General features: G+C 38.4%; 1 protein-coding gene across 1 annotated transcript; it reads left to right on the top strand.

The window, feature by feature from the left end:
- The first annotated feature begins 38 nt into the window (after window positions 1–38).
- slc25a29l (solute carrier family 25 member 29-like) lies at window positions 39–19,347 on the top strand. The gene is made up of 4 exons (XM_061968270.2): window positions 39–423; window positions 7,490–7,533; window positions 9,687–9,770; window positions 17,551–19,347. Exons 1-4 carry the CDS (start codon window positions 390–392, stop codon window positions 18,319–18,321), a joined length of 933 nt encoding a protein of 310 aa, XP_061824254.1. The 5' UTR covers window positions 39–389; the 3' UTR covers window positions 18,322–19,347.
- Window positions 19,348–20,371: the final 1,024 nt, after the last annotated feature.

Genomic DNA, 20,371 nt, shown 5'->3' with positions numbered 1-20,371 from the left:
CAGCCAATGCGAGCGAGGGGCGGCCGATGCAGGTCAGGGGAGTTGTCTTCCACCCAGACAGCGGATTGGACTGCCATAAAAAGGGCAAACATACGTCTGCCTTTTTTCTACACCCGAAAACCCGCCTCCTACTCCTCTTGACGACCAGAAATAGAACAGCTTTAGTAGACACAAGTCAAGTGGCTAAGAAACAGTGCTTTTAGTCCTCTTAAGCTTCGACCATTTCTCGCAAAGGTTTAGCTTTAGCAGCAGCGACGGAACGGAGCTAGCTTTAGCCAGAGAGGGGGTGTTGTCAACTAACTCAGACAGGAGGGGACAATACACATTGTTTGGAGCAAAAGTAGAAGCCGAATACTCAACCCGTTCTAACAAGTTGTACTTTCGAGGGAATGGCACTGGACTTCGCCGCGGGCTGCGTGGGAGGTAAGTGCGGGCAGCTTGCCAGAACACTGCCATTAGCCGGGTCGCCACGTTAACCGGGTAGCATGTTTATGCTAACTTTGGCTAACACATTCCCTCAATATGTGCCGCACATGTCTTTTTCACGATAACCATGTTTAGCAGTATTTTTTTTAAAAGATGTCCATTAAAGTGATTTGCGCGGTTTTTTAAATGGGGAAAACGCCACAACCACATCTGGGATTTCCAGGCGTGGCTCCTTTTTTATTGTCTAACACAGTAGAACACACATTGTAGTCCTCAAAGTGATAGTAGTTTTAATTTGTGCTCGATGTAACGAACCACGCCGTGTCAAAACATTACATTAACGTCAAATGTTTTATTTCCTGTTAAAAAAAATGTCACTTCCGGGTTGTGCTACTTATCTTCACCTTCTGCCTTCCTTTTAGTGCAGTGTTTGGTGGTAGCGGGATGTATATTGTAGCGTCCCGGAAGAGTTAGTGCTGCAAGGGGTTCTGGGTATTTGTTCTGTTGTGTTTATGTTGTGTTACGGTGCGGATGTTCTCCCGAAATGTGTTTGTCGTTCTTGTTTGGTGTGGGTTCACAGTGTGGCGCATATTTGTAACAGTGTTAAAGTTGTTTATATGGCCACCCTCAGTGTGCCCTGTATGGCTGTTGATCAACTATGCCTTGCATTCACTTGTGTGTGTTAAAGCCGCATATATTATGTGACATTGCCAGCACGCTGTTGTATGGAGTAAAAGCGGACGTGACGACAGGTTGTAGAGGACGTTAAATGCAGTGCCTTTAAGGCACGCCCCCAATATTGATGTCCGGGTGGAAATCGGGAGAAATTCGGGAGAATGGTTGCCCCGGGAGGTTTTCGGGAGGGGCACTGAAATTCGGCAGTCTCCCGGGAAAATCGGGAGGGTTGGCAAGTATGGTGGAAATGTGACGAATAGGGATCAGATCCCGGTGATAATTGCCTAAGGAATATAAGCAACCTAATGTTTTCATCATGTTAGATTTGTAAAATCGGGAGGGTTGGCAAGTATGGTTGAGTGTCTGTGCTGTCTAGAGCTCAGAAGAGTAACCGTGTAATACTCTTCCATATCAGAAGGTGGCAGCAGGTAGTTAATTGCTTTGTAGATAAAGTTAAAGTACCAATGATTGTCACACACACACACTAGGTGTGGCAAAATTATTCTCTGTAGATGTCGGGAACGGTGACGGTGGTTTGCAGGTGGTTTGCAGGTAAAAAGGTATCTATCGTTTGAACCAAAAATAAACAAAAGGCGAGTGCCGCTTAAAAAAAGCATTAAAGCTTAGGGATGGCTATGCAAAACGGAGCTAAAACTAAACTGGCTGCAAAGTAAACAAAAACAGAATGCTGGACGACAGCAAAGACTTACAGCGGGTGGAGCAGACGGCTTCCACAAAGTGCATCCGTACATGCCATGACAATCAACACCAAAATAGGAGCGCCAGACAAGAACTAAAACACTACACACAGGAAAAACTCATAAGTGACAGTATGTGACAGTACACCTACTTTGAGACAAGAGCTATAGTGATGCATGGTTGGTTATGGTTTGAATTCATATCCAACAATTGCGAGAACGACTTTTTACTGTCAATGTCTGCTGCTGAGTTTAATTTTTTAATGTTTTCTGCTGGTGGTGTGCCTCGGGATTTTTTCAATGAAAAAAATGTGCCTTGGCTCAGAAAAGATTAAAAAAAATACTCCAGTAGAAAACACATTGTAGTCCTAAAAGTGATTTTAGTTTTAATTTTTGCACAATGTAACAAACCACGCCGTGTCAAAACATTACATTGACGTCAACTGTTTTATTTCCGGTTAAAAAAATGTCACTTGTGCTACTTATCTTCACCTTCTGCCTTCCTTTAGTGAGCCAACATGTGTTGCTTAAACATGCGTAGTTTATTTTAACATGCAGAACGTATGTCACATGTTTGCATGAGCACAGTTCCGCATGATTGAAAAGGTGTAGGAAGAAACATATCTTATTTAATCCTACCCCTTCTGCATGTCTCAGCATGACAGTTTGTACCTTCAGTGGGAAACGTCAGCTGTTTTGTCTCCGCTCCAGGCCAAATGCTCCCAAATTCCAGCATCTGAAGGACCTACGATAAAGCTACAGTATATTGGGTCATATTGCATTATTAATAATACCAATAATAGTAGTAACAAATAGGTGAGACAATGTCACACAAAAACTTTTGTTTGCACATTAGCATCGAAATATCTTCAAACCTTTTGAAATAATACAACAGATAATGTTTCGTAGCCTTATTCCAGAATTTTTTTCCACAAGATGCTCAAAGGCGAGCTCATGACCAGGGGAAAAAAAACAATGTTCCGGCATCACCAAAAGATAACAACTCGGTGTCTAATATTCCACATTGCTACATTCATTAATATTAATTTGGCTGTTTGCCCTCGCACACAAACACATTATAATGGGACTGTCTGTGAATGTAGCTTGTTGTTACAGCTCTGTACAGTAGGTGGAGGTACGATGCATCCTAACTCCGCTTCTAAACACACTTAAGGCCTCATGTAATAGTTGCGTGGCTTTCCTACTACAAATACATGCACATTCAAATCCAGAAAACGGTGTACGCAAGTAAAAATGTTGATGTATCAAAGTGTTCGCACTAGGCCTGGGCCGATATTCGATAAGTCATTTAACCGACGATAAATGACCCACTTTTATTCTCTGGCTTTTAACATTATGTGAGTTGTGTGGTCCTCTGTGTTTTTAATCATATTTATTTTTATATTGGTTTTATATTCACTTATTTTTTGTTTTTATTCAGTCATTGGTGGAGCTAAGGATAATATTTGAATATTGTTTTTAATATTGTCGTGCAGCACTTTGGAAACATTTTGTTGTTTTAATGTGCTATACAAATAAAGTGAATTGGATTGAAATGAGTTTTCCAGTGTCTATAAATCACCATGTGCATGCTTCAAGAGCACTCATGCTTTTCTTCGCGTTTAGCAGCTATGCGCGTTTGTGCCAGAGTGGAATGAAAAGAATGCAGTGACTTCTCTTGTCCTAATTAAGTGTCTTTGACTTTGTGTGGAGAGGCGGGGCCGCTGGCCTGCTAGCATCACCCATTGCAAATACTGTAGTTACCATGTAACGGCTAACATGGACAAATTGATAACAAAACCAATTTCCGCCGCACCACTGTGGGAATATTTCAGTTTAAATCTTTCGAAAAAGATGAGCCTATCAACACAGGGGACTCGGCTCAAATACAACAAATATGCACGCCCACTTGTAACACAACTACCCGACAGTCCACACTCACTTCCCGTTTGGTGAACAAGCTAGGTCAGTGTAAACAAAACGTTGCAAAATAGTGTGCGCTCATAGAAAGTATAGTTAAATACACAGCCAAAGACATGCTGCCATGTAATACTGTTATAAAACTAGCATTTCTAAAAGTTCTGTAAACGTCTGTAAGACATTTGCTATGTCGGTGTTCCACACTCGGAATCTTATCAGATTAAAGTTTTTTTTTTTTGCACATGGCCTGTTAATACATCTGCTTATAATGTAGTGTTACTCTGTTTAAAAAGGTCTTAAGTTGATTGTCCGTTAAGTAATGTACAACTCTACCTCTGCCTACGTGTTCAATATTGATGTGCAACTTTGTTTGTCAACACTTTATTTAGCCATTTTATTTATTGTTTTGGTTGTATATAGTTGAGTCCCTCTAGCCCAGGAGTGTCAAACTCAAATACAGAGTGGGCCAAAATTTAAAACTAAACAAAGCCGCGGGCCAAGGTTGAACAAATTAATCTTTTAATAGGGACCCAAACAAGTTCTGCATTGAATATTGAACAAGCAAGGCTTATATAACTTTATAGTGACATGCAAAATCGAGTTTCAAATAATAATAATTAAAAAATATCATTGGCATATCAAATACAATTTAAATAAAAATTGAATGCCTCTTTTATATTTGCAGTCTTCTGAGGTAAATATCAACATTAACTTTTTCCACAGGCTAATAAATTTGAAAATAAAATAACAACGAATAAAACAACCATTCAGGACTTTAAACTGCTCAGTTTGCAACACACTGATCTAATCTGATGTGCCCAAGCCAGATACCTGGCATCTTTTCTTGGATGCTAGTTCATCAATGTCGGGGCTCAGGCTTTGAGCTGAGGCAACCTTCATTATCGAACAAAGGTGTTCATCAGTTATTATATCTCGTCCACCCGGACCACAGTCTTGGGGGCGTGCCTTAAATGCACTGCCTTTAACGTACTCTACGAGCTATCGTCACGTCCGCTTTTCATCCATTCTAACATCGTTCAGACCCAGTCACAAGATATGTGCGGCTTCTGTACGCAAACACGAATGAATGCAAGGCATACTTCATCAACAGCGATACAGGTTACACTGAGGGTGCCAGTATAAAAAACTTTAACACTGTTAGAAATACAGTATATGCCACACTGTGAATCCACACCAAACAAGAATGACAAACACATTTTGGGAGAACATCCGCACAGTAACACAACATAAACAAAACAGAACAAATACCCAGAATCCTTTGCAGCACTAACTCTTCCGGGACCTACAAAATACGCCCCCGCTACCACAAACCCCCCCCCCCCCCCACACACACACACACACACCTTGTAGCGTCCCGGAAAAGTTAGTGCTGCAAAGGGTTCTGGGTATTTGTTCTGTTGCGTTTGTATTGTGTTACGGTGCGGATATTCTCCCGAAATGTGTTTGGTGTGGCTTCACAGTGTGGCGTCTATTTCTAACAGTGTTAAAGTTTTTTATTCGGCTACCGTCGGTGTAACCTGTATCGCTGTTGATGAAGTTTGCGTTGCATTCAATTGTGTGTGCGTGCAGAAGCCGCACATGTTATGTGACTGGGCCAGCACTCGTTGGACTGGCTGCAAAGCAGACGTGACTATTTTCTGGAGGGGCGCTGAAGTTTGGAAGACTCCCGGGAGGGTTGGCAAGTATTAGAATTAGCGGTGAATGCGGTATTACCGCGGCACCGCCACAATATATAATCGCCGGGCCAGCTTTAGTGTTAATTTGATATCACCTCAAGGGCCAAGTGAAATTACACGGTGGGTCAAATTTGGCCCGCGGGCCAGAGTTTGACACCCATGCTCTAGCCCCATCCCCTCAACATATTTTAATTGCCTTTGGTTGTGATTTTTATTTAAGTGAAACCTTTTGCCAACAAAGTATATTTGGTTTGTTTTATTTAACTTGGCGTTTTTAAAAGTTGTCATTCCAATATTAAAATATACAAGTTTATTGCATTTGAAAGGATATACATGCATTATGTATTATTACATCAATGGTTAATTTGGTCTAAAAAAATAATGGCAATAATATCGTTTGTCGGCAATCATTTATCAGTCCAGGCCTATTTTACATGCACAATTTCAAGCACAGTTCTTTTACATCGCAATTAACTTAAAATCGGTCGTGTGTGTGTGTCTTGTAGAGGTGGGGGAAATAATCGATTTTTAGATGCATCACAATTCGGATATGGAAGGTTATAAAATCGATTAGTAAACGTCAATAATCGATGTATTAATTTTAAATAAAGTAATGCAGACCGTTCTTAAATTTGGCTGACTGCAGCGAGCCACCTCACCGAGATATCCGACCTGCTCCTTAATTATAGGGCATGTTTCAGTTTTGCACACATTTTCGTTTAATAAATGTGATGGGAATTCATTTAAGTTTTTTTTTTTTTACAAATGCACTACTTTTAAAAATTGCAAGTGATGAATGATTATTTAGTGAAACAAAAATAAATATAACACTGCATTAACATACATAAATTAAATATGCATCAATTATTCATTTTTAATCGAATCGTAGCTCCTGTATCATATTCGAATCCTGAGGTGCCCAAAGATTCCCACCTCTAGTGGCTTGACATGCCCAGACCACGCCCATGTATAAATACGTAAATCATATCGAAAGTAGCCATGTGCTTTAGTTAGTATGAGGTGCTTTTTTCTCTTGTTTGGAGCAAATTGCAGAGAGATTGTCTGCTTGACATTGCGGTGTGTCTTGGAACTGAACACATGCTGAAACAAAAACAGAAATGGTCGTGTCAGGAAGAAAATTAAGAAGATGATGGATGTGCGCGGCCAAAACTGACGCGTAAATTAGTGCTGCACCTTGTTTGAAAAGATAATCGCTGCAATGGTATGTAAAAGTTTAGAAGAGATGGGTGATGGATTGCTACCCATGTAAAATATATTTTTGTAATTTACAACAAAATGTGTTTACACAGTAGTATGTTCAGATGAACCAGATTACAGTTTCATGTGAAAGCACATTTCCACGACATCAGTCCTGATGCATCTCAATTTAGCTATGAAATAGGGCGTATGGCGTTTTTTGTGCTTGTTACCTGAGGGCCCTGGTCCGTTCATGTTAGCATCTAAGCTAGCTAGCGATTAGCACACTAGCTTGCTTCTCTAGCAAATGAGCTGTACCACTGGTCCGGGCGTTTATCGAAGTGCGGTTATCAATCACGGCCTTACGATAATTGTAATTTGAAAGGATAATACTAACCGGCGGGAGTTTTATGGCTGTTTATCATTAATACCGATTTTCGTTAGATCCCTAGACACCATATTTAACGAGTATTAAGTACCCTCTTTATCAAAAAAGCAACCGTTCGCACATTCAGCGACTTGTTATGGCATTATTGGGGACTTTGAGATTGACATGAAAGCACAAATCATTCTTTTCAACAAGCAGTAGCTGCTAATTCAATGTTGAACACAAAAATGTTTGCATATGGTTTGAAAAGTGGATGTTAAATAGAAGTGGAGGTGTTTGCATAAGAATAGAAAGAAATTCAACAAAGCTTTGTTTGCCTTCTGATCAGCTGATTTCTGTTGACGGTAGTTTTCAACACTTTGGTACTGTTCCGTCAACTACATCCGTGTTTATTATTATTATTATAGAATATTTATGATTTACCAAAGTGCCACAATCAAGAGTGATTTTTTTTACAATGGCTTTAAATTTCCTACCTGCTTTTCCAGGTGCTGCTGGTGTTTTGGTTGGCCATCCGTTTGACACAGTGAAGGTGGGTGTCTCCAATTTAATCACACTGTTAAATCTTGAACATAAACAAGTCTAGAAACCCTGCAATGACTTTATAGAAGAATGAGTCAATAAAATAATCCACAGAATGTGTAGTAGGTAAGGAAGAATGTGTATTTTATTCACTACCTCTGTGCTTGTAACAAAAAAAGACATCAGGACACTTGTGGAAGGAATAAGTATTGTTTAATTTGACTGCTACTTGTAATATGTTCATCTTATTTGTATCCTATCTGGGATAGGCTCCAGCACCCCTTGCAACCCCGAGAGGGACAAGCGGTAGAAAATGGATGGATGGATGAACCAGTAATTTTATTTGATACGCATTAAAAGAAATGTCGGTATTAATGCTTTTTAGATAAACCTAAAATTTAGCGGTGCACGGTAAATATAGGACTGAATTTTTATAGGTCTGATATGGGGAATTATGCCACATGGATAAATCCGATAACATAAAAAAATAGCTCAGATAACCAATTAAAAAAACAGCGCTACAATAAGGGTGAGATTACACACACTGTGATATAGGTAGGTTAGAGTGGACAGATCAAGCAAACATTTTCTCCTACTTGCCTTGCTGGAAGCCTTCCTCTGTTGTCATTGTAAACAAACATGGCATCAATTGTGTGGTACTACTTCACCGTGTCAGACTTTTTGCGTGCTATTTGCACCAAATGTTCTGTAAACATTATTTGAGAGGGAAAAAAACTTTGTGCTTCAACACATCAAACCTTATGCCATCTGAAATGCCGGCATCGCTACGACGGTGTTTGGATAAGTAAATAAGACGCTTGCTGCTAAATAAACTATCCCAAAGCCAGCTGCAAAGAAAAGCCCTTGTTCCTGTTGCCGTGGCATTTGAAAAGTGCTAAAAGTTTGCCAGACGACCGAAGTCTAAATTGATCTGTCATTTCATCATAAAAATTAAGTTATAGTTATCGGTTTTGAAAAGGAGAAAAATATTATTAAACAAAATTAAAACATTTAAAAACTGGATTTTTCAGTTTAAATTATAGTGAAACTTATAAAGTAGAATGTAAGGCTGGGCGATATGGCACTTATGGTCAGGGAAAATGTTTTATGACCTATTGAAAATAAGGACCAGGAGAAAAATATAACAAATGTAAACATTTGTATTTGAAATGTAACCTTCTGAATATAATCCCGTCAGCTTTAAAGGCAGAAAGGAAAGGAAATGTCAACACAACCATGGAAAACACTCCATGTAAACTAAATGCTAAAATCACATTGAACACTTAACAATAACCTCTTAAAATGAAGGTGAAACATAAGGAATTTGTAAGAAATGCTTAATAAAGTGTAAAAAAAACTTAGACAAACCTAAGAGGAACTATTTTCTGCAGGTTTACTTCCAGCAGGGATCCCAGGGTGGTGGAAAAAAATAGAGGAATTGAAAAATAGCAGCTGGGGTTAAGGGGGCCCTTTTGGGGCGGAAGTTGAAGGGATTTAAAAACATTTTAAGGTGTCTTGTAAATAGGGGTGTAACGATTGATCAATAAATAGATAGATTAATTTATATTCCTATATTTCAAGAATATCGATCTGTTTTTTTTTTCTCTCGAAGGTTTTGAACAACCCATTTTCACGATTTGATCTAATTAAATAACCAAAATCTGAGCAGATTACCTTTGAATACTTGGCCCAAGAAAAGACCAAAGAAAAAGCAACAACAACAAAAAAAGATTGTGGTAATCGACGGGGACGTTATTAATTGGACAACATCGCAGCAGCATGATCGGTGTTTACTTTTTGCTGTCAATGTCATTTTCTCCATGAGCTGCTGGTGTCTGCCTGAATTTGGGGTGTCAAAGGCAGAGGGGGGGCTGTCTTTAACAGCAACAGTGTCACTGTGTTGTAGATGAGAGGGAGAAATAAACAACCTCTCCACGGATATGTGACCTAGTAAGTAACGTCAAGGTCTTTCTTTCTCTTCCTCTTATGTCCTGTCTTGTGTAAAAAAAAAAAAAAAAGTGTTGTAAAATTATAAAATGCACATTTTGCACGTTAATGCTGTTTCTTACCCCATTCGCCTTGCTTGTTTCCCTTTTTTAAGAACTGTTCTAATGCTACGTCCATATCCGTGCTAACGCTAACACCAGTATGCTGGGTCCTCAGGTGCGGCTGCAGGTTCAAAATGCGGAAAAACCTTTATACCGAGGGACCTACCATTGCTTCCAGTCCATCGTGCGCCAGGAGTCGGTAAGCTTCTCATGTTGTCAAATCCCATCAAAGTAAATGTACGTAAATTTAGGGTCCTAAATAGCAATTTATTTTGAGGGCCCCTACCTCTCACTACAACAATTTTCGCACAATTTTTATTATTAAAAATGTCATGTTTTGTAGTAAAAGAAATTCATGTTTTTAGTGCAAAATAACAAATCTAACAGATGACAACAATAAGTTGTTTATATTCCTTAGGCAATCCTCACCGGGATCTGATCCCTATTCGTCACAATTCCACGGCAGCACTAACATTGTGCACCACAGGAGACAATAAGAAATTTGCCATTATAACCTTATTGATGGAGCAGGAAGGGGCTAGGAATATGTTTGCAGTAAATTGCGGTCATTCATTTATTGACGTTTCACATGTGCTTCTTCAGGCAGAATGGAGATGTGTGAGGGTGTACGCACCGCACGTTTTTGGCCTATAGGGAGGGCCTTGAAGTCCCTTGACTCTGACCTTTTGTCCTCCTAATTCAAAAGTCCACTTGCAGTCCCACGGCAGCCTAATTAAAGTGTCCAGTTACAAAGTGGTGTTAAACACAGCCAGCTTGTTCAAAGCACATCAGGGTTGTTGAGGTTAAAAGTGGGCTGAGCTATGTTTCTTCTCCGAACACCACGGGATCCTCATTCCTCTGCATGAGCTAAATTAAGCTTTGGACATCACGTCAATGACACTATAGTCAACACCAAGAATGGACATTTGACCACATTGTCATGTCATATTTTAAATACAGTTAGAAATTGTTCTGAACTCCTGTTTCCAGGCCAGTGTTTTGCATTGAGCAGGATAATACGTGCCGTAGAAGTTTGTGATATATCTAAACTTCTCATAGCTGTCATGTTCTGTAGATCAGTGATTCCCTGTGCTGTGGTACCCTAGATCAGTGTTTTTCAACCTTTTTTGAGCAAAGGCACATTTTTTGCGTTGAAAAAATTCGGAGGCACACCACCAGCAGAAATCATTAAAAAACGAAACTCAGTTGACATTAAAAAGTCGTTGTCGCAATTGTTGGATATGACTTTAAACCATAACCAACTATGCATCAATATAGCTCTTGTCTCAAAGTAGGTGTGCTGTCACGACCTGTCACATCACGCCGTGACTTATTTTGAGTTGTTGGCTGTTTTCCTGTGTAGTGTTTTAGTTCTTGTCTTGCGCTCCTATTTTGGTGGCTTTTTCTCTTTTTTTGGTATTTTCCTGTAGCAGTTTCATATCTTCCTTTTTTGAGTGATATTTCCCGCATCTACTTTGTTTTAGCCATCAAGGATATTTCAGTTGTTTTTATCCTTCTTTGTGGGGACATTGTTGATTGTCATGTCATGTTCGGATGTACATCGTGGACGCCGTCTTTGCTCCACAGTAAGTCTTTGCTGTCGTCCAGCATTCTGTTTTTGTTTACTTTGTAGCCAGTTCAGTTTTAGTTTCGTTTTGCATAGCCTTCCCTAAACTTCAATGCCTTTTCTTAGCGGCACTCAACTTTTGTTTATTTTTGGTTTAAGCATTAGACACCTTTTTACCTGCACACTGCCTCCCGCTGTTTCCGACATCTACAAAGCAATTAGCTACCTGCTGCCACCTACTGATATGGAAGAGTATTACACGGTTACTCTGCCGAGCTTTAGACAGCACCGACACTCAACAACAAATCATTTGTAGACTATAATTACTGGTTTGCAAAAAATATTTTTAACCCAAATAGGTGAAATTAGATAATGGTTGAAAAACACTCCCTTAGATCATTATCGAATTTCACCAAATCGGTCAGGAAAGTATTTATTTACTACATTAAAATTTCAATATAGTTTAAATTAGGGCTGTCAAAATTCATCACATATTCCAAAAAACATGCATGTTACCTTGATTGAAGAGTCTAAATTGTTCGTAGGTGTGAATATGAGTATGAAAGGTTGATATATGTGCCCGCCTCAATCTTACCCGTGATATAAATGAGGACAAGTGGTATACAAAATAGATTGATGTATGCTTTAGTTATCTTTTATTATTAATCAGATTCAAAAATTAAAAGGGACTACCGTAACCTATTTGCAGCCAAGAGTGACACAGAATCCCTGAAACGCCTCTGCCAATGAATGTTGGGCAGCTAGTCCAAGTAGTGTTTATTGCCACATCTGTGCAGTTGATGCAGTAGTGACAGGCTGCACAAGCAAACAAGTCAACGTGGAAGACGCTAAATGGCACGCTGGTCTCCTCGATGGGAAAGTTGAGTACAGAAATACTCACGAAGGAGCAGTCGGGCGACAAAATATTAACTTCCATATTTCACGTCCTAAGCTTCCACATTTGTATCACACAAAATTAGTACATGTCCTTTTGTTAACATGTCAGAAGTGTTTAAAGGGAAACTGCACTTTCTTTGGAATGTTGCTTATCCACAATCCTTGTGAGACAAGAACACATAAGTTTGTATTTTTTTTATGCATTCTAACTTGTAAATAAATGCAAGCAAAAGTCAGCTAACAATGGAGTCAATGAGAGTCACGCTGTAAAAAAAACATCCAAACACCTCAATTTTTTTTATACACGCTGTAAGTATATACTGTATGTAATGTAGTAACATGCACATTCATAATAACCTGCAATATTTACATATTTTGCTCGTTTAAGCAATGTGACACATAAAATTAGCTTTTTCTTCGACAACAACAATACTAACCATGGCGGTCTTCATGAGAGACAACAAAGACTACTTTGGGGCAAATTATAATCAACAACCGTATATTTTTTTAACCTGAATTCAAGAAGGATGAGTTACAAGTTTTAGTAAAACACTAAGCATCGTGCAGCAGTATTGCTAAGTGCTGAACAAGAAATACAAACTATGAACATCATAAAACAATTACTTACAGTACAATGTCTGCTCTCACTGGGATGTCGACTGATCGGGTGTTTAGATCTTCTCGTTTAGATGAAGAATTAGTCAGGTTAAAAAAAAAAGAGGTGGCTGCAAACTAGCATTTGTTTGTCTTTTTCGCCATATTTGGGTATAAGTTAGATGTCAAAGTTGACAAACTTCTCGGTTTATGGCAATATCTTTCTTCTATACAGGTGAAAGGAATGATTTATAATCCAGAATTTACTTTCACCAGCTCAGAGGCATTGCAGCAGCTCACTGTCTCAATTTGTCAATATAGCAGCATAAGCTAGTTAGCTCTCTGAGATTGATTGATTGATTGATTGATTTAAATTTTTATTAGTAGATTGCACAGGACAGTACATATTCCGTACAATTGACCACTAAATAGTAACACCCGAATAAGTTTTTCAACTTGTTTAAGTCGGGGTCCACGTTAATCAATTCATGCTAAGATCATGGTGTGGCTAAAATAGTTTGTCTGCATTAGCGTTCATAATAACAATATTGTTAATACTTGGTTAATAGTCAGTTCACCAAATGTAAATTGAGTTTTGTTGGCGGTTTTTGGACGTTTTTAGAGGACTTAATGGGCGGAACAGTGTTCACCCATTAACTACACTCGCTGTAATTATCAAGTTAGAATGCATAGAAAAAGGAAAAACTTGTTCTTGTCTTACATAGGATTGTGAATGATAGGCAAAAAAAAAAAAAAAAAAGTGCAGTTCCCCTTTTAATAAACACGTTAACAGTAAATAGGATTTTCTTTCTTGAGTTTGTTTGCTCATGTAAAATGAAACACCAATAGCAGTTTAAAAATGTATATTTAATCACGAGTAATGAAAATTCAATGATCTTCCAATAGATGGCAGAAGGTACAAAAGTACCGTATTTTTCGGACTATAAGTCGCAGTTTTTTTTTTCTTAGTTTGGCCGGGGGTGCGATTTATACTCTGGAGCGACTTATGTGTGAAATTATTAACACATTACCGTAAAATATCAAATAATATTATTTATCTCATTCACGTAAGAGACTAGGCGTATATCAGCAATCGTCACACACACACGTCAACCAATAAAAAATTTGGCGGGTCATGGCAGAAGTGCATCGTGAAAAAAAAGATGCTACCTGCTACTACTTCCGTACCTATGAAAATTGATCAGGAGTGACAGATTGTTTGGTAAACGTATAGCATGTTCTATATGTTATAGTTATTTGAATGACTCTTACCATAATATGTTACGTTAACATACCAGGCACCTTCTCAGTTGGTTATTTATGCCTCATATAACGTACACTTAGTCAGCCTGTTGTTTACTATTCTTTATTTATTTTAAATTGCCTTTCAAATGTCTATTCTTGGTGTTGGATTTTATCAAATAAATGTCCCCAAAAAATGCGACTTATACTCTAGTGCGACTTATATGTTTTTTTCTTTCTTTATTATGCATTTTCGGCCGGTGCGACTTACAATCCGAAAAATACGGTAACCTGTTGGCATTCGTACAACAGAATAAATCACGACAGGCTTGGAAGTGTGCAGTGTCATGCTTCTAATGTCTTAGGTTGTTTTTGAAAAGGCAAACTAGTTGAGAGTAAATCAACAGCACCTCTGCTGTTTACAGCCGAGTATTTCTCTGTTCTTTCTTTGCGGCCTTCAGGAAGTTCCTAGATGGCGATGGTTCATTCATGCGCTCCTGTAGGTGACAAATATCCGAGCCTTGGCAGAGTGCTCTTGTTACTATGTTGGCTCCAGCTTCTCACTGATGTGTTAGCATTGGAAGTGTTACTAGCAACACCGTGTGGCTTGAATACATCCTAATAAAAACAAACCACATTTCCTCAAATCCTAGCTGAGTGATATCGATCCGGTGTAAAGTGTTTTATTAGGAGAGAAGGCCTTTATTTGTACCCATAAAATTCACCAAAACACTAAAAATAGGCAGTTTCAATGTGCACTCTTCTGTACTTACACTTCAAAGTACACACTTTAAAATAAAATAAATAAATAAAATCGGAGGGAAAAACAGAAATTATTTTGAAAGAAAAAAAAAAAGACAAATCACAACGCTGCAGTTTGTGTCACAGATGATAAAAATGGCAAATTTTTTCCAGATGTGCTTATTAGGCTGTCGTAAAATAAAGGCTCAAAGGGGAACTGCACTTTTTGGGGGGAATTTTGCCTATCATTCACGGTCGTTATGTAAGTCAAGCGCACATGTTCTTCTTTTTTTATGTATTCTCACTTGTAAATAAATGTGTTTAAAAGTCCGCTTACAATGGAGATTATGGGAGTCGCTCTATTCTGCCTATAAAGCCCTTCAAATAAAACATCCAAACACCTCCATTAAGGTTTTATATACATGATGTAAGTATATATGTAATGTAGTACCAGACACTTTCATAATAACATGTAGTATTTACATATTTTAATCATTTAAGCATACAGCGGCGCATTTATTTAAAAAACGCATCGCAACGTTTGCTTTTTCCTTTAACAACATCACTGATTATTACTCACTGCAGACTTCATGAGAGCCAACACACATAATAAAAAATCTCTTACTGTACAATGTCTGCTGTCATTAGGATACTGACTGCTAGGATGGTGATATATTCTCATTTAGATAAAGAATGACTCATACTCCTCGCGAAGAAAAGGGGTGTGGGGTCTTTTTTTTTTGCCAAGTCCGGGTCTAAATTGGCTGTCAGTGTACCAACTTGTCAGATTACGTGCTCATTCTTCTACTATCAAGGTGAGAGACATTATATTTGATCCAAAATAAACTTCCACGAGCACCAAGGCGAGAAAGCAGCTCACCAGTTGATGTCAATATAGCTACACAAGCCTCTGTGATCAAAGCGCTACTAAAAATAGGTCCTTAACGTTAGCGCTTATAGTAACAATATCACTAATACTTGTTTAATTTTAAGGTCACAAAATGTAATTGGAGTATTGTTGGCACATTTGCATGGTTATTTATTGGGTTTTATGGGTGGAATAGAGGAGTGTGTTTCAACCTTTTTTGAGCCAAGGCACATTTTTTGCGTTGAAAAAATCCGGAGGCACACCACCAGCAGAAATCATTAACAAACGAAACTCAGTTGACAGTGAAGAGTTGGTGTCACAATCGTTGGATATGACTTTAAACCAAGCATGCATCAATATAGCTCTTGTCTCAAACCTGTCACCACCTGTCACATCACGCCATGACTTATTTTGAGTTTTTTGCTGTTTTCCTGTGTAGTGTTTTAGTTCTTGTCTAGCGCTCCTATTTCGGTGTCTTTTTCTCTTTTTTTGGTATTTTCCTGTAGCAGTTTCATGTCTTCCTTTGAGCGATGTGTCCCGCATCTACTTTGTTTTAGCAATGAATAATATTTCACTTGTTTTTATCCTTCTTTGCGGGGACATTGTTGATTGTCATGTCATGTTCGGATGTACCGTATTTTTCGGAGTATAAGTCGCTCCGGAGTATAAGTCGCACCGGCCCAAAATGCATAATAAAGAAGGAAAAAAACATATATAAGTCGCACTGGAGTATAAGTCGCATTTTTGGGGGGAAATTTATTTGATAAAACCCAACACCAAGAATAGACATTTGAAAGGCAATTTAAAATAAATAAAGAATAGTGAACAACAGGCTGAATACGTGTACGTTATATGAGGCATAAATAACCAACTGAGAACGTGCCTGGTATGTTAACGTAACATATTAAGGTCACAAAATGTAATTGGAGTATTGTTGGCACATTTGCATGGTTATTTATTGGGTTTTATGGGTGGAATAGAGGAGTGTGTTTCAACCTTTTTTGAGCCAAGGCACATTTTTTGCGTTGAAAAAATCCGGAGGCACACCACCAGCAGAAGTCATTAACAAACGAAACATTCAAATAACTATAACATATAGAACATGCTATACGTTTACCAAACAATCTGTCACTCCTAATCGCTAAATCCGAAATCTTATACGTCTAGTCTCTTACGTGAATGAGCTAAATAATATTATTTGATATTTTACGGTAATGTGTTAATAATTTCACACACAAGTCGCTCCTGAGTATAAGTCGCACCCCCGGCCGGCCAAACTATGAAAAAAAACTGTGACTTATAGTCCGAAAAATACGGTACATTGTCTTTGCTCCACAGTAAGTCTTTGCTGTCGTCCAGCATTCTGTTTTTGTTTACTATGTAGCCAATTCAGTTTTAGTTTTGTTCTGCATAGCCTTCCCTAAGCTTCAACGCCTTTTCTTAGGGGCACTCGCCTTTTGTTTATTTTTGGTTTAAGCATTAGATACCTTTTTTACCTGCACACTGCCTCCCGCTGTTTCAGACATCTACAAAGCAATTAGCTACCGGCTGCCATCTACTGATATGGAAGAGTATTACACGGTTACTCTTTAGACAGCACCGACACTCAACAACGACACATCATTTTCAGACTATAATTACTGGTTTGAAAAAAAATATTTTTAACCCAAATAGGTGAAATTAGATAATCTCCCACGGCACACCAGACTGGAATAGAGGACCTCCCACTCACTCCGGTGTAAGCTGACTTTTATTTACAATTTAGAATGCATTTTAAAAAACATCTGTCTTCTTGTCTCTCATAAAGATTAGATATTCACCAATAAGTGCAGTTCCCCTTTAAGTGTGCAAAGTCAGTCACAGATAATTAGCTTGTATTTGACTTGTAATCATGGTGAGGGCAGAGCAGGACTTGTTTATGTATCTAAGAGGACATTGTGGACATGTCTCCTTAAGCAGAGACCACTGCTTGTTTTCCAGAATGTCAACTCTCCCACATGGTGTGTGTGTGTTTAATGTCAGTCGCTGCCATTGTTGTCCCAACACCACAAGTCATGTGTGTGTCCACAGGCGCTGGGTCTCTACAAAGGACTGGGCTCGCCCATGATGGGCCTCACCTTCATCAACGCCATCGTGTTCGGCGTGCAGGGCAATGCCATGCGGAAGCTGGGCCGCGACACGCCCCTCAACCAGTTTCTGGCGGGCGCCTCCGCGGGCGCCATCCAGTGCGTGATCTGCTGCCCCATGGAGCTGGCCAAGACCCGCATGCAGATGCAAGGCACCGGGGAGAAGAAGTCCAAAAGGAAGATGTACAAGAACTCGCTGGACTGCCTGATGAGGATCTACAACAAGGAGGGCATCCGGGGCATCAATCGCGGCATGGTGACCACGCTGATTCGCGAAACACCGGGTTTCGGCGTCTACTTCCTGGCGTACGACGTGTTAACGCGCCACCTGGGCTGCGAGCCCGAAGACCCCTACATGATCCTCAAGCTGCTGTTCGCCGGCGGAATGTCCGGCATCGCCTCGTGGATCTCCACCTACCCCGTGGACGTAATCAAGTCCCGCCTGCAGGCGGACGGCATGGGCGGCGTCAACCGCTACAGCGGCATCGCGGACTGCGTGCGGCAGAGCGTGCGGAAGGAGGGCTGGCGGGTGTTCACGCGCGGCCTCACGTCCACCCTGCTGCGCGCCTTCCCGGTGAACGCCACCACCTTCGCCACCGTGACTCTCTTCCTGCTGTACATGCGCAAGGACGAGGAGTGCGGCATGAAAGCCACCGAGCCGCAGGCGGCGCCGCTGCAGCCGCTCCAGCCGCAAGCTCAAACTACCAGCATCTAAACGACGTCCACTTTCACAAGAATCTGACAGCAGTAGTCTTGAATTATGATATATTACCATAAAAGCTGCACTTGTACATACAGTGGGTTATATACTTCATTCTTGATGTCACTCTTGAATTTACTGTAATGCTTAGTAAACGGTTCCTTCCACACAGTCCTTAAAATGCGTGGAATTGAACGCAACTCGCCTTCAATCCGATCTATGTGGCGTAAAACAGCACTTGAGCATTTTATCCTGTTGGTTACAAAGCCTTTATTGTACATGGATGTAAATATTACATATATTGGTGTCCGTCATAGCATTGTCACGATTCGTCGTCTTAGTTCTTTGTCAATTGTAGTAAAAGCGGGAAAATGTGCTTCCCACAAAAGGTCGTGGTCAATGCAGAGAATGTGGATTATTGGGCTCAAATCAATGTGCTTATGTTATCTTAAGCTCATATTTATTAAAACTGTTGGCAATCATACACTATTTTATTACTCCTAAAAGACGTCCCTTTGAGCCAGATTCTGTTACAAAGCACAACTCCGAGTACAGTGTTAGGCACACTTCCCCCCACCAGGGGACGCTGTTTCTTCCCTTGCTGCTGTAATAAAGTGATTCTATTTTTACTATTGGAAATAAAATATATTAAATGCAATCAGGATTTTTACGTTTAAGCAAATGTGTTTCTTACTCATGACATGTTTGTCTAAATTATTATAAATTATTGTTTTCCCTTTTGTTAAAAAATGACTGAGGTGTGTTAATGTTACACCTGCTGTTGTCTAATCCTTGTGTAAACGATGTGCTGCAGTGACCTCTTCTGGCCAGCTGGTGGCACTGCAGTCAACGTACAGGTCCACCTGATGCAGTTCTATGTCCACTTGTGGGTACTTTTGTACTCTTTTATGTCAATTTGACACCGATTTCTGACGTTTGTATAAAGGATCTACTCTGTGTTCTGTAAAGTGCATGTTTTGCACCAAAGCCATTAGCTCGTCATGAGAATGAATGGTAAAATAAAAACATGATTAATCCTGAGGCTGAAATATTTTATTTTTTAATGTTTATTATTAAAAATAATATCTATAAGTATAATCCATTTCTACCGCTTGTCCCTTCATAATATCCTTACTTTTGCAACATTGTTTAATTGTATTGTTTTATCATATGCATGTTATAATTGTAAATCCAAGAATTAATTTGGACTTTTTATAATATGTTATTTTTATAATATATTTAATAATTACTTATGACAGTTAAGTTTATTCATATTGTTCACTAGTTGCTTGTTTGATTCATCCATCCATCCAATATACAGTAATTCTGAGTCTTAGCTATTTTCTAATTATTTTTTTAAATTTTATCAATAATTATACTTATTACTATTCTTATACTAAACTAATTCCTTTTTTTAAATTTTAACGTTTATTTTACACTGAATATATTATTCAATGACTTATTTAATTCTAATATTTACCCCCTCCTTTGCAAAAATATATTAATCTCAATTGGTGAAGGTTGAAAAAAGATATTAAATCACATTATATATATATATATATATATATATATATATATATATACATATATATACACACATATATATATATATATATACACACATATATATATATATACACAGTATATATATATATATACACACATACGTATGTATGTATGTATGTATATATATATATATATATACATGCATACATGCATATATATATATATATATATAAACATATATCTGTATATACAAATACATATATGTGTATATGTATATATATATATACATGCATACATACATATATATAGATATATGCATACATATATATATATATAAAAACATATCTGTATATACAAATACATATATGTGTATATGTATATATATATTTACATACATATACATATATTTACATACATATTGTATATACATACATATGTATATATATACATACATATATATATATATATATGTATATATATATACAAATACATATACAGTATATGTATATATATACATATATATGTATATATACATATATATGTATATATATATACACAC

This window comes from Nerophis lumbriciformis, linkage group LG08, assembly GCF_033978685.3.
Source record: "Nerophis lumbriciformis linkage group LG08, RoL_Nlum_v2.1, whole genome shotgun sequence".
Taxonomy (NCBI): Eukaryota; Metazoa; Chordata; class Actinopteri; order Syngnathiformes; family Syngnathidae; genus Nerophis; species Nerophis lumbriciformis.
The sequence above is the reverse complement of the archived record's forward strand: the minus strand, read 5'-3'. Positions and strand labels throughout refer to the sequence as shown.